The sequence below is a fragment of the Xyrauchen texanus genome, chromosome 38, assembly GCF_025860055.1.
Source record: "Xyrauchen texanus isolate HMW12.3.18 chromosome 38, RBS_HiC_50CHRs, whole genome shotgun sequence".
In the NCBI taxonomy this organism is placed as follows: Eukaryota; Metazoa; Chordata; class Actinopteri; order Cypriniformes; family Catostomidae; genus Xyrauchen; species Xyrauchen texanus.
This window is the reverse complement of record NC_068313.1, coordinates 316,561-330,873: the sequence shown is the minus strand read 5'-3', so window position 1 is coordinate 330,873 and position 14,313 is coordinate 316,561. Positions and strand designations below refer to the sequence as shown.

At 39.8% G+C, this 14,313-nt stretch overlaps 1 protein-coding gene and 1 pseudogene across 1 annotated transcript; one reads left to right on the top strand and one right to left on the bottom strand.

Annotated features, from left to right (window-relative positions):
- The first annotated feature begins 2,107 nt into the window (after positions 1-2,107).
- LOC127631923 (signal recognition particle receptor subunit beta-like) lies at positions 2,108-8,808 on the top strand. Its single transcript, XM_052110329.1, has 7 exons — positions 2,108-2,285; positions 2,382-2,476; positions 2,553-2,630; positions 2,712-2,794; positions 4,009-4,145; positions 8,128-8,182; positions 8,318-8,808. Exons 1-7 carry the CDS (start codon positions 2,144-2,146, stop codon positions 8,520-8,522), a joined length of 795 nt encoding a protein of 264 aa, XP_051966289.1. The 5' UTR covers positions 2,108-2,143; the 3' UTR covers positions 8,523-8,808.
- A 184-nt stretch (positions 8,809-8,992) lies between these two features.
- On the bottom strand, positions 8,993-12,630 carry LOC127631924 (WD repeat-containing protein 53-like; annotated as a pseudogene).
- Between the last annotated feature and the right edge of the window lie 1,683 nt (positions 12,631-14,313).

The following is a 14,313-nucleotide window of genomic DNA, read 5'->3' as shown; positions in this document are numbered from 1 at the left end:
TCTCACACAGCAAGGACCCGTAAACTGCCCATACATGAAATTGTAATATTTCTTCAAGAGCGATTAGGCGCTAGGACTCACCCCGTCAAAGCTCAAAGTGTATGTGGCAACTAGATCTCATGTATCACGCACATGAAACCGGCACCTCTATAGGCAAGTATGATTTAATCATAAAGTTCCTTAAAGGAGCAAGACGATTAAACCCATCTCGGCAGGAAACAGTCCCGACTTGGGATTTAACTTTAGTCCTAAATGCTCACACAGGGCCCCCCCTTCGAGCCTTTGGACTCTGTTGATTTGCGTATGCTCTCTATTAAGACCACACCACTGCTGGCTCTGGACTCAGAAAAACGGGTCGTTGACCTACATGCATTATCAGCCGACAATTCATATCTGGAGTTTGGCCTGGTCTTTTAAGAGCCACTGTCAAACCCAGGAAAGGCTATTTACCCAAGGTCCTGACCACACCCTTCAAAGCGCAGGTGGTTCATCTTCAGGCCTTCTCCCCTCCTCCATTTAATTCAGATGAGGAAAAATCATTGCATTTGTTATGCCCTGTGCGGGCGCTACATACATACGTTGAGCATACTTGCCAGTGCAGACTGTCTGATCAGATCTTTGTATGCTATGGAGGATGTGCAAAAGGGATGCCCATCTCCAAGCAAAGACTTTCTCACTGGATTGCCCTGGCTTAGGAATCGCAGGGTCAGACTTGTCCAATTGGTGTTAAGCACACTCAAATAGAGGCATGGCCTCCTCATGGGCATGGGCGAATGGTGTGTCCTTACAACACATATGTTTTGCAGCAGGATGGTCCTCGCAAAACACGTTCGCAAGGTTTTACAACCTAGAAGTAACATCTCTTCCTTCACAAGTCCTTGCTATTCATTGGCCATATACACACACACACACACACACATATATATATATATATATATATATATATATATATATATATATATACTTATGCCCCCTTTTTAAGTACGGGCTCCACATCATTTACACAACCACCTGCATTCAGGCTGTTATAATGCCATAAATCACAAGCACTTCATTATAAATAAATTCCTTTTCCGGCCGGGTTCATAAGGAGTAATTCATACTATATGGCTATAGCTCATATATTCATTATGAGTGCTCTCCTCCTGGCCATCATGAGGATCACTCACTGCGGCATACACATGTCGGTCGCCATCCCATAAGACTGCACCACCATGTTTCCTCTCTAGGAAGTTATGTCGTGTAGTGCGGCGTGATGGGATTCTGTTCCCCATATGCGTTAGTAACGCAATGTCAAGTGGACTGAAGTCATAAGGGAAGGTCTCGGTTACGTACGTAACCTCGGTTCCCTGAGACGAAGGGAACGAGACATTGCGAACGCTAGCCGCACCACAAGACTCAGAGTTCTTGAGGCACGAGCAATGCGCTGCTTGTTCTCAGTCAGAAATTCTGAGGAAATGGTGTCTGTGCACCTGTTTTATAGCGGTCAGTTCGCGCCGAAATGAGCGGTCAGTTTCGCGCCAAAACAGGCTGGCTCAAACACCATAGCCAATATTAGAATATTGGCGTTATTGAAGAGAGGTTTCAAATAGGTCGTGTATGAAGGCACTCCCCATATGCGTTAGTAACGCAATGTCTCGTTCCCTTCGTCTCAGGGAACCGAGGTTACGTACGTAACCGAGACGTTTTCTCCTAATTGAGGTATTTATACGCTTAAACGTATAGTTGTTACAATATTTTAATTCTAAAGACTGGTATATGACGTATATGTGTAAATTCACCGGTGCAAACTCTAAAAAATTAGACTAAACTAAAACTAAAAACAGTATTGTCCAGTAATCACAAACTTTTATCTTTTATCATCTGAAAAATGAGACTGACAAATTGTACGAGACATTGAATTAAAAACACACAGTAAATAGTTAAAATATGATCATTTTATTTAGAGCCATCCTAACCGACCAATTAGACAAAAGATCTAGCTCATGAATATTAGTTTAATACGTGATTGGACCCTCCAGAAAGATTGTTGTGAAACGTCAGCCTATTTTATTAATATTCATGAGATAATCCATATGTGGTGATTCCGCTGAAGTACACGTGTCATCCGCTTCCGCCTTCATCAGTGCACTTCTGGTGAAACATGGAGGAGAAGGTCCATTTAGATCTGGAGGATTTCTCCTCAGAGCCGTTTGTGGAGAGTTTCATTAAAGAAATACAGAATCAAGAGGCTGTTTTTCTCATCGGGATATTAGTGGCTTTAGCGGTTGTGATTCTCACTATCGGTAAGAAGAAACAGCAGCTTTTTAGTCAAGGGGCGCGATGAACACACGTGTCAGGAAACATTCATTATATATTTATGATGTATATTGTGTGTTCAGTGTTGTTTGGTCATCTGTGGGGCTCCAGTAAAGTGAGGAATGTCGTGCTGTTGTTGGGACTCTGTGACTCCGGGAAAACTCTGCTCTTCACTCGGGTCAGTTTCACTTAAAACATCATCAAACATAATCAAACATATTTTGAATTATTAATGATTCGCTGTGTCTCTTCAGTTATTATTAGGGAAGTTTGTAAAAACACAGACGTCCATCACAGACAACAGCGCAACATACAAAAGCAAGAGTGACAGAGTGAGTCATTTAATAACTGATATAACTGTACGTGATGACGTCATCAGACGGTTTATACAGTGATGGTGGGTGTTTACGCAGGGCAGCAGCTGGACACTTATTGATGTTCCCGGTCATGAAAGGTTAAGAGTTCAGATTGTGGAGAAATACAAGACTGTGACACGGTGAGTGACATTGAACCGAAGTGTATATGTGACTGATTGTGTGTGTTGTGTGTCAGTGCTGTTGTGTACATGTGACTGATTGTGTGTGTTGTGTGTCAGTGCTGTTGTGTACGTGTGACTGATTGTGAGTGTTGTGTGTCAGTGCTGTTGTGTACATGTGACTGATTGTGTGTGTGTGTTGTGTGTCAGTGCTGTTGTGTACATGTGACTGATTGTGTGTTGTGTGTCAGTGCTGTTGTGTACATGTGACTGATTGTGTGTGTGTTGTGTGTCAGTGCTGTTGTGTACATGTTACTGATTGTGTGTTGTGTGTCAGTGCTGTTGTGTACATGTGACTGATTGTGTGTTGTGTGTCAGTGCTGTTGTGTACATGTGACTGATTGTGTGTTGTGTGTCAGTGCTGTTGTGTACATGTTACTGATTGTGTGTTGTGTGTCAGTGCTGTTGTGTACATGTGACTGATTGTGTGTTGTGTGTCAGTGCTGTTGTGTACATGTGACTGATTGTGTGTTGTGTGTCAGTGCTGTTGTGTACATGTGACTGATTGTGTGTTGTGTGTCAGTGCTGTTGTGTACATGTGACTGATTGTGTGTTGTGTGTCAGTGCTGTTGTGTACATGTGACTGATTGTGTGTTGTGTGTCAGTGCTGTTGTGTACATGTGACTGTGTGTTGTGTGTCAGTGCTGTTGTGTACATGTGACTGATTGTGTGTTGTGTGTCAGTGCTGTTGTGTACATGTGACTGGTTGTGTGTTGTGTGTCAGTGCTGTTGTGTACATGTGACTGGTTGTGTGTCAGTGCTGTTGTGTACATGTGACTGGTTGTGTGTCAGTGCTGTTGTGTACATGTGACTGGTTGTGTGTCAGTGCTGTTGTGTACATGTGACTGGTTGTGTGTCAGTGCTGTTGTGTACATGTGACTGGTTGTGTGTCAGTGCTGTTGTGTACATGTGACTGGTTGTGTGTCAGTGCTGTTGTGTACATGTGACTGGTTGTGTGTCAGTGCTGTTGTGTACATGTGACTGGTTGTGTGTCAGTGCTGTTGTGTACATGTGACTGGTTGTGTGTCAGTGCTGTTGTGTACATGTGACTGGTTGTGTGGGTGTTGTGTGTCAGTGCTGTTGTGTACATGTGACTGATTGTGTGTGTGTGTTGTGTCAGTACTGTTGTGTACATGTGACTGATTTTGTGTGTGTGTGTGTTTGTGTGTTGTCAGAGCTGTTGTGTTTGTGGTGGACAGCAGCATCTTTCAGAAGGACGTCAGAGATGTGGCCGAGTTCCTCTATTTCATCCTCACAGACGCTCTTCTGGCCAAAAATAATCCAACACTTCTGATTGCCTGCAACAAACAAGGTGATTGTTTGATTAATACACACTCATCCTGCTGTGATAGAAATATTCATGCACCAATGACAAAATCAGACGGACATGTCACTGTTTCTGATGTAGCTGTGAGTTTTAGGGGCATTTCAGGGGTCAAATGTCACAATGAATCCCATTGTCCTTGATCCAAAGAGCTCAATGTGCTGTTAAATGAAACTAACTTTATGACTAAATTATGACTGTTTTGGCACTAGAGAAGTAATTAACATTACAACATAGAAAGAAAAGTTTATGAGTACAGTACAGGAAATACATTATAAACGTATGATACAAGTCCTGTAAAGTTTTGAGTGTTAATAGTTGTTGAATAAAGATATTGTAGATTTTACAGTGAAAGTGATATAAATTTCAAATTTTATAGTAACAATAATTATAGTTGCTTAACTATGACTTTTTTTGCCATAAAAATGGGTTGCCATGGTAAAAGGTTGACATTTGTGAATAATAGTTTCCACAGAACAGATAAGATCTTTAAAGTAGTGTCTCTATTATTTGTCACTCTGATGTTTGTATTTATGAAGGACTGAATGACACACAACACTACAGAGCGATTGTTTGTGAACAACTCCCTCATTACTACTTTTACAGGACATTTTATATTCTCAAGTGTAATATGCTAAAACGCATGCGCCCATTTAAATGGATCTTTTATTTTGGTGTTTCTGTGTGTTTTTGACAGTAGTGTCGCACCTCCAGATAAGTCGTTTGCTACATGGCCCAGTGTGATTATTAATCTCCGTAAAGCTGTGATTTAAATAAATACATAGTCTGTATGTGCTGCACACTTCAGAGAGTTTCAGTCACGTGATGAACATGATGAGCTGTCTCTACACATACATGCTGAAGCATCACTCGCGGGTTATTTATTCAGTTAAATCAGACACTTTTTTTCAGGGTATCTGCAGGTTCCAAGGAATGAAATGTAAGAGTTTTTAAGTGAGGGTGAGAGAGAGAATTGTGACTTTTAAGCGTCTCTATTCACGCCCCAAAATCTAAGACCTCAGCAAATGAAATTTAAGACTTCTTGTAATTTATTTAAGATATTTAATCCCATGGGTACCCTGTTTTTAGTTTAATTATCACATTCATTTTCTTCCAAATATGTCATATTACATGAGATTCTGCGGTTTATTGCTAATGGTATTTTTGTGACTACATTCCATGTTTTCCGCTTACTACATGTGGTAACTGCTGACTTCATTGAATTATTGAAAATTAATTTTCAATAATTCTCGCATCCCGAGGTAGAAGGACGAATCATCACATCACCAGCCCAGTGTGAATTCATTTTTTCTTTTTAAAAAGCAGTGATCCGACTGTCATCATTGTCTTAAGTTTATAACTCGCAAGGATTCAAACTCATGAGGGTTGAAAAAAAGTTGAATAAAGGGTAAGTAGTTGTGGCTTCCTTCTGTTTCACAAATTTGTTCAGTTTCAGTATTGATTAGTTTAGGGGCCGCTTCTAGTGATACCACTAGGTTGCAACAAATGAAAGTCTAATATGCTATGAGTGAGTCACTGAATCATTTGAAATGTTCACAATCAAAATCTGCCAAGAGACTTTATAATGTTTAAGTATTATAAGAACAAACAGATCTACAATTTCCACTCATTTTGAGACTTTACATCCAAAAAGACAACAATAATAGTCTAATAATAACAATGAGTATCAATAACACCCTTCTACATTATTAAAATGTGCATGTCAAATCTACTGACTTCAGTACAATATTGAAGCATAAGAACAAAGCAGATGTGCTGTATCATTTTCCTACAGTATTTAAGTTGAGTTGAGGCATCAGTGCTCCATTCAACGCCAGTGTTAAGTGGTGCTTTGCCCTCCACATGACAAGCGTTGCAGAAAGCGTCACAAAGGGGCGAATTTACAAGCTTGCCATGCAAGAACTCTGGAGGTGTGCACAATAACCATTGAAAACATGAATTTGGAAGAGGAAAAAATGGCAATTGCTTTGATTGCAGAAAGTAAAAGAGGACTTGTGTATGTTTAGGTCTTTGTTTTTCTCCTCTTTTCCCCCCAATTTCCAATGCGGTCTAATGGTGCGATTACATACAACGCGAATTGAGCGAATGAAGTGAATGGCGCGACTCAAACGCCAGAAATCGCTTCATTCGTGCAAGTTGTAACTTTTCAACTCGAGCGAAAAATCTGCATGACGCGTTATCGTGAAAGCCTATCAGCATTAATATTGTCCAGATGTCACTGACGTAGTAGCAGAAGAAAAATGGATGAAAAGATTGATGTAGCGGTGTGTGGGCTCCCGGAATTGTATTACACAACGTCATACATGTACTGAGACTGGATGAAAAAATAAAGTTGGACTACCTGGTACCTACTTGATTCCAGCTGTTGGTAGTACTTTACTATGAACCAAGTCATTGAAGCCCCTCTGGCGGGAACTACATTATAGTGTCCACGAGGAGGTTACCCCATGTGACTCTACCCTCCCTAGCAACCGGTCCAATTTGGTTGCTTAGGAGAGTTGACTGGAGTCTTTTTTTTTTTTTTGTGAATGGAATTACTGTATTTCAACAACTGGGGTATCTGGATACTCAGAAACGATAAGGTAATAATTAAATAAAATAAATTAGATATTCAATATCTCTTCGTAAATTTGGACTGCTAAATATTTAATGTAACTTTGTACTGTCAAAGACATCATTTGTGAGGCAAAACTTGTGTGAAAAACACTTTGGTGTGAAGTTGGAGCCGAGGTTGTGCTGACGCGTCACTTCATAGATTTCAATGTATTCGGCAGCACTGACACAAGTCAAGTGACATCCCCTCAACGTGCAGAAACATCAGTCACTTTTACACATTAATAGCTCTTCCGCCCTTTTCTCTCAATGATGAACAAGGTAGACTCACATGCCGATGCTGAACGAACAACATGCCCCTCTCATTCAGTCGGTCGGTTCAAGTACCAGGTCATTCAGTTTGTTTATGAATGAAGTTTCACGAATGACGCTTCTTACTTTGCATACGCCGCTGAAGCAAACACGATTAGCCGTAGTTGTAATAAATCGTGAGGGTGTAAGCGCACTCAACCGCTGATGTTGTTTCACAATGTGCAGCCGTCAGATGTGGAACAATCTGACTTATTCCGAGTCAGATCGTTACCATGTTTTTGTGCTTGTAACGGAAACCTTGCTAGCAACAGTCAAATGGTTATATTAATATTTTCCAGGACAAATCATTATTTTTCCAGGACATTTAGGTATTTTTCAAATATTCCATGACTGGAAAACTGCATTGCAAAATTCCAGGTTTTCAAGGACGCATGGGAACCAGCTTATGCCACTTTGATAGACAGTACTTGCACATTTTTTTTCACCACTACATCAATTCTTAACGATTTGTCTTGTTCTGACATAATGTTCTCTTGACCTGTGGGTGCCATGTGAGATGTCGTCGTCTTTAGAGCAACTCAAAACTTTGAAGTTTCCCACGTTACTTTGTTGGCTCTCTTCACCCTTTCACATAATTATTTAAGAAGTTGATAAAAAGATCTACTGCAATATCTTGTAATAATATATGCATTATGAGAGATTAATAAACAATCTTAGTGGGCCGGTCATTTTTTGTTGGGAACACGACACGGGGATTAAATAAGCATTATCTAAAATTGTTATCCAAAAAAAAGCATCTTGTTGACTCAAAATGATTTGCATTAGTTGTCTCATGTTTACACGATTTCACTGCAACACCAAAGTGTGTGGTAAAAAGCCATCTTGATCAAAACATCCCTCTGTTATTATTTTCACACAAATGATGTTGCTCCATCAATATTCAATGAAAATAAATATTTCAACGTTTTATGACCAGAAGAAAATCCCATTTTCCTTGAGCTGTACCCTACTTTAAACTCTGTGAATAAAGGGATGTCAGATGCACTGAAAGTGTTTTTGAAGGACAGGTTTGTCTTTCTTGTAGATATCAAGATGGCAAAATCAGCTAAGTTAATTCAGCAGCAGTTGGAGAAGGAACTGTGAGTATTCTCTTCTTGTTTCTTTCACAATTATAATAATGTTATTCCTTATTAAAAACGCAAAACATAGACAAAAGACCAGATAACCGAAAAGGTAATGCACATTGTTTAATTATGTGATGATTGTTGTGACAGGAACACTCTGCGTCTGACGCGCTCCGCTGCGCTCTCCGCTCAGGACGGGGCTGTGACAGGATCCGTGTATCTGGGGAAGAAGGGTAAAGACTTCGACTTCTCTCAGTTGCCCAATCGTGTGGAGTTTATTGAGTGCAGCGCTCGAGGATGCGAAGATGGAGATGCAGATATTGATGCTCTAGAGAAATATCTAGCCAAACTCTGAGGAACTGGAATTTAATTAATCCGCCTCATCACATGAAACCGATTGGTCGTCATTTCTTTTTCTCCTTATAAAAATATATGCAAGATACGGTATATTGTCCATTCAACCGTAACTATATTTTCTTGCATAGTATTATCACTTAATTCTGAATGTCAAGATTAACTTTCTCAGGTCAACAATTTCCCCATTTCATTCATGTTGTTTGTTTTGCTACAGGCAAGTGATGCTGTTATTGATATTAAAGGTAAAGTGGCTGATGAATCATTGTCTGGGTCATTAAAAGCAACTGTTAAACGGTTAGAGATGTTGCTGTAGTTTTACTGTGAACTTTGTCATGAATAACTTTTCTGGCAATACAAATTCATCAGGAGCATGTCATTGAGTTTCATAAATGACTTTAATAACTCTCAATCCATATAAATCCATTTTACTTTCCCACACCCATAAGGAACAGTAATCACACTTTTTGAGTTTATAGTTTCTCAAGCAAGTAGACGGTTGGACTGCAGCTCTGGTCGGTCACCAGAACACTGGGCTTCCCCTTCAGCACAGCTGGACCGATCCAGTTCACTTTCTCTCTGTGATTCAAACACAGTTTTGGTCCGATGTTTCCACATGTGTCTGAACTGGACAAGGCACCTTCAGCTCCCTCTTCCTTCATCTGCTGTTTCAGAGACGTTGTCTTCTCTTGTGCTTTGTCTCTTGTTATGGGCCCTCGCATGTTGCTTGTGCGTCCTTTCATTGGCCACCACAGCGTCTTCACTGAGGTCCCATAGAGACACGAGTCTGTCGTTCCCACATGTAGCGAGCCAGTACGAGTGTGACAGGAAGTCGATGAAGTGCGCCTACGATTTGAACATGCCTCGTTTCCACAGCTGCGAGTCTCCGGACACGTGCAGGATATGCACGCAGCCGTCTTCAGCCGTGCACGCAAACGTTACTGCAGGATGTGACACTGGCGCAGTGAGCGAGACTGAACGACCAGAGCGGACGAACCTTTGGCAGATTCCACAGCATCACCTGCAGATGAACACAGCAACAGGTCAAAGGTCATTGAAGAGCTTGTATCATGAGTGATCACACTTTCCTTCATCTTTAAAGATATGGCATTTATGTATACATTTGTCTTAAAATCTGGTTTGATCTTCATCTAAATTACAATAATCAATGAACCAAAAATTGGATTTAAAGGTGCAGCATGTAAGATTCAGAAAGCCTTGTTATTAGTGACACCTGTGGCCGTTAAGTGAACTGCAGCAGCGACCTGTTGCTTTTGCCTGTGCACACACTCCATAGGGGCGCGAGTGAGCATCAGCCAAAACAATGATGTAAAGTACAAAGAGACTGAACGTGATTCACTGGCATCATGTTAACAGATGAGATGGCATAATTAAAATGACACAGTTATGATTGTTTTACCACAAACTTGAGACTGTATATTATATTTTAGTCTCCAGTGCTGGAACAGGGCTACAACAAAGTGTGGATATCAGTCTGACTATACGAAGTGATCACTTTTCTTTGCATGATACATAGGCTATCATATAAATGCAGTCAATGTCTCCGTTAGCTTGCTAGCTAGCTTTATCAATAGCTGTTAGCTAAATCTGGTGAATGATGACAGCAGCGGTTTTTAAAATAGACTGTACATTACTGAATTGTCAAAATATTTATATTGATGTGATTCATTCTTATATATCGATGCGCTATTGTTTTATAATAATAGATTTTAAATATTTTCTGTATAACCAAGTTATGTTACACTAATGAATGGAGCTTTTTGCATTATCTTGAACGTTGTCTAGCATTCATTTCATGTGTTATTGTAGTTTAGCTAAAATGACACAGATCAATCATTATGGCACTATATTTCACATGCTTTGCGGTTATGTAAGTTTACCTGTCCAATAAGAATTCAGGATCGGTTTTGATCCCCAAAACTGAAAGAAGTTCCCACCAGGATTCAAATGCCCTGCCGATGTTCAATCTAGTTTCCCCGCTTAGCCAGACGTTATTCCGTAGATAAATGTTTTTTGTCTTACTCTGAGTGTGTGTAGGAGTCAGTCGTATCGGACGTTTGCTGGATTCATCTCCAAGATAACGTTATCTAGTGTTGCAGTTTGTTGTCGCTGTTGAATAGCGGAAGAGAAGCACTGAGACTCTCGGGAGCATAAACGTCACATCCTTTGGATTTTCCTGGCAAAAGAGACATGCTCCCTTCACATGAAGATAAGTCTACAGTTTTTAATATGCAACCTAGGAAGTCCTGGAAGGCTCATTTTTTAAGTTGCGTTACAAGCTGTTCACACATTGGCAAAAAAGGCGAATATTACATGAAACCTTTTACATATTGCAACTTTAATATCACACAGATTATTGTTTTGTTCTTTTACATATTGAATACATCATTCAAACATTCACAGTCTGGGTTGGAAAAATTAAGTGAACCCCATAGACTAATGACGCCAACAAAAGATAGAGTCAGGAGTTGGCAAACCTGGCAATTTAATGAAATGAGATTGGAGGTGTGGGCTAGAGATACTTAGACTTATAAGAAGCACTCAAACATTTTGAGTTTGCTATTTACAAGAAGCATCTGCTGTTGTGGACCATGTCTTTAGATCTCAGAAGAATTGTTGCTTTGCTTAAAGCTGGATAGTTACAAAGTTATCTGGAAGAGTTTAGATATTAATCTGTGCACAGATAGACAAACTGTCTATAAATGGAGATGATTTAGTACTATAGGTACTCTCACTAGAAGTGGCCGTCCAGTCAAGATGACTCAAAGGACACAATGCAGAATGATCAATGAGGTAAAAAAGAACCCTAGAGTGACAGATAAAGACTTGAAGGAATCATTGGAACTGTTTACATCTCTGTTGTTGAGACTGCTATACAGAAAACATGGCAGGACATCATGAAGGAAGCCGCTGCACGCCTGAAGTTTGCCAGAGACCACCTTGATACTTCTCAATGCTACTGTAAAAATGTTTTGTGGACTGATGAAAGTAAGGTTGAATTGTTTGGGAAGAACACGCAGCACTATGTATGGCATAAAAAGGGCACCACATACCAACATGAACACATCATCCTAACGGTGAAGTACGGTGGAGGGAGCATCATGTTTCATGGTCTGGACAGCTTGCCATCATCGAGGGAAAAATGAATACCCAAGTTTATCCAGATATCCTACAGGATACTGTCAGGGTGGCAGTGTGCCAGCTGAAGCTCAGTAGAAGTTGGCTGATGCAGCAGGACAATGACCCTAAACATCGAAGTAAATCCACTACAGAATGACGTAAAAAAAAGAAAATACACTTGTCATACAAACCTTCATGGATCATCTTCCTGTGTGGTGTTTGAGTCTCACCTGCATGTCGAGTCCAGCGGACACTAAACTCTGAGATCTGTGAGGCCGGAATGTCACAGATGAGCAGATGTTTGTGTGTGTGAGAAATATGAAATTGTACTGGGCACGAACATAGACAGACGGGACCGGGGGAATTGGAGATCGCGACCAGATCCGAAATATTCCTAACAGTTTGGGGGATGGCTGGGATACCTCACAAAGAGGTAAGGTCAATTTTTTGACAAACTTATGTTGAGGTATCTCTGAACCGTATAGTGCGTGCATTTGTTGGACTCCCTAAAAAGAAAGGGAACGTTATTGCTCTGCTAGCTGCAGAAAGGGAGCTGATCACTCCATTTTTAACAAATGCACATCAAAAACTAAATTTAAATTGGAAAGGGTTTCTCTGCATCAGTGTGCCCCTGGTAAGGGACTGTTTGCTCTGTGAAATACACAGAAAGGAGGTAAAATACCTCAGATTGACAATAGCAGTTTAACATACCCTCACTATGGTGGGAAGAGGACGGATAAAGTTTAAAAAAAAAAAAAAAAAGGAAGTGCCCAGTCCAGCAGGCGTTAAAACTGAGTGTTTGGAGAATTGTATGTTGTTTGTTACATGTTTGTTATTTTTTGATGTACATGTGAGGGTATCTGTATCTGTAAGCGTGAGAATTATGACTGAATCATGATTGCATATGGGAATGCATGAGGAGTCCCTATAAATAAAAGGAACAGAGTGTATATTATAGGAGTCCTGTAAATAAGGGGACAAGTGTGAATATAAGCCCTAAAAGGGATATAATGAATGAAAGTGACTGTTGTCTAATAAACAAAAGATTGTCTTCTATGTATTGAATTAATGTTGGGAATGAAAGCTGTCTGGTGAAACTTTGAAAAGGAATTTCATTGGTGAAAAGTACAAAAACGTTCAGGAATATTAGTTTTGTGAATTGATTCTGTAAGCGTTAGAACTGAGTGTTTAAAGGCTTTTTAAGACTTGTTGATATCATATAAACAAAAAATGTCTAGAACAGGAATGGGGGACAAATTAAGTCGTCCCCTGGCTGCCAGGGAAATCACCAAAGGCTTTCATGTTCAGAAATAATTAGGGATAAAATACAGAACCATACCTTAGAAGGTTATAGCTTATTTTATCCGCGTTTGCAAATCTGATTAAGTTATGACATTTTTAGATAACAATATATATATATTTATGCTCTGATACATACATGGGATATGTGTATAGTTACAGTCACACCTCGATGGTTGGCATCTCAAGTAATAACATTTCCATTAGATAAACAGAATAAAATAAAACGCTACTGGCATGGTTGCAGATCAGAGGGCCCCTGGTTTTCAACACAATGCCAATACGCAATGAAGAACATGATAAAAGGATAGACGGTCTAAAAGGAATAAACACCTACTGACCCATTACAATTTCAGAGGGGAAAAATACCATAGATTGTGACTCAGCCATCAAATTACAGAAGTTGGATTACTTTTGAATTAACACTATTATAGCATAGGCATAATATTACTGTACATGACCATAACATTTTTATTACGATCATAAAATTCCTATTGTAATTCTGTTTAATACTGCATGCCACTGATGAAAATGTTAACTGTAATAATCGTTCCACTAACTATGACAGAGGCACTAACAAAAAAACAAACAAAAAAGAAATTACCCGACCCAGTTAAGTATCTTCTACAATACAGAATGTTTTAAAGAAACTTACGACACAGTCAATTGACTGGACGTGATTATAGATTCATACTGTCAAAACCTTACCTCCAGAAATAACTGAATTGATATTACTTGATAAAGTGCCTTTGTTGGATACAAAATTTGATCAGCCACAAATAGAGGAAGGAAGTACTACGTCAGGTAAAGACTTTAAAAAAAACTAGGCATGGGGAGACAATGGCACTTTTTAAAGACCTCCTCACATTCATGCAGAGTATGGCAGCATATAGACAAGATATTAATTTTACCAGAATCTCCATTCTGCTTATTGGGTCGTGATCTGGTGCATAAAATTGGGGCTAAGATAACATTTGACTCTAACTCTCTCCAATTGCTGTTCCCCTCAGTATATTCCCAGTCTGTGTATACAGGATGTGGCGATGTCTGCAATTTCACGTCTGCTGAATCCTCAGCAGCAAAAACAGAACTGCCAAATGTCAACCAGGCACTATGGGCCGCCAACAAAGACGAGGCAGGCCTCAATGATTGCAAAACTCCGCTCTGACATGTCGGTATACTTCAAAACTATACCCACTATCCAAGGAAAAGGAGAAAGGTATAGGTCCCATAATACAATGATTCTGAGTAAAGGTATTATAAAACCTATAAACTCTCCATATAACACTCCAATTAATCCTGTAAATTATGCCAATGGCACTTGGCATATAACTCAAGATCTGGGAAAGATT

What these genes read in the sequence shown, in the direction of transcription:
- LOC127631923 (XM_052110329.1), top strand. Translation starts at nt 2,144, where the DNA reads ATGGAGGAGAAGGTCCATTTAGATCTGGAGGATTTCTCCTCAGAGCCG. An exon ending in GGTTGTGATTCTCACTATCG is followed by an intron (nt 2,286 to 2,381) that starts GTAAGAAGAAAC and finishes TTGTGTGTTCAG; the next exon opens with TGTTGTTTGGTCATCTGTGG. An exon ending in GATTGCCTGCAACAAACAAG is followed by an intron (nt 4,146 to 8,127) that starts GTGATTGTTTGA and finishes TCTTTCTTGTAG; the next exon opens with ATATCAAGATGGCAAAATCA.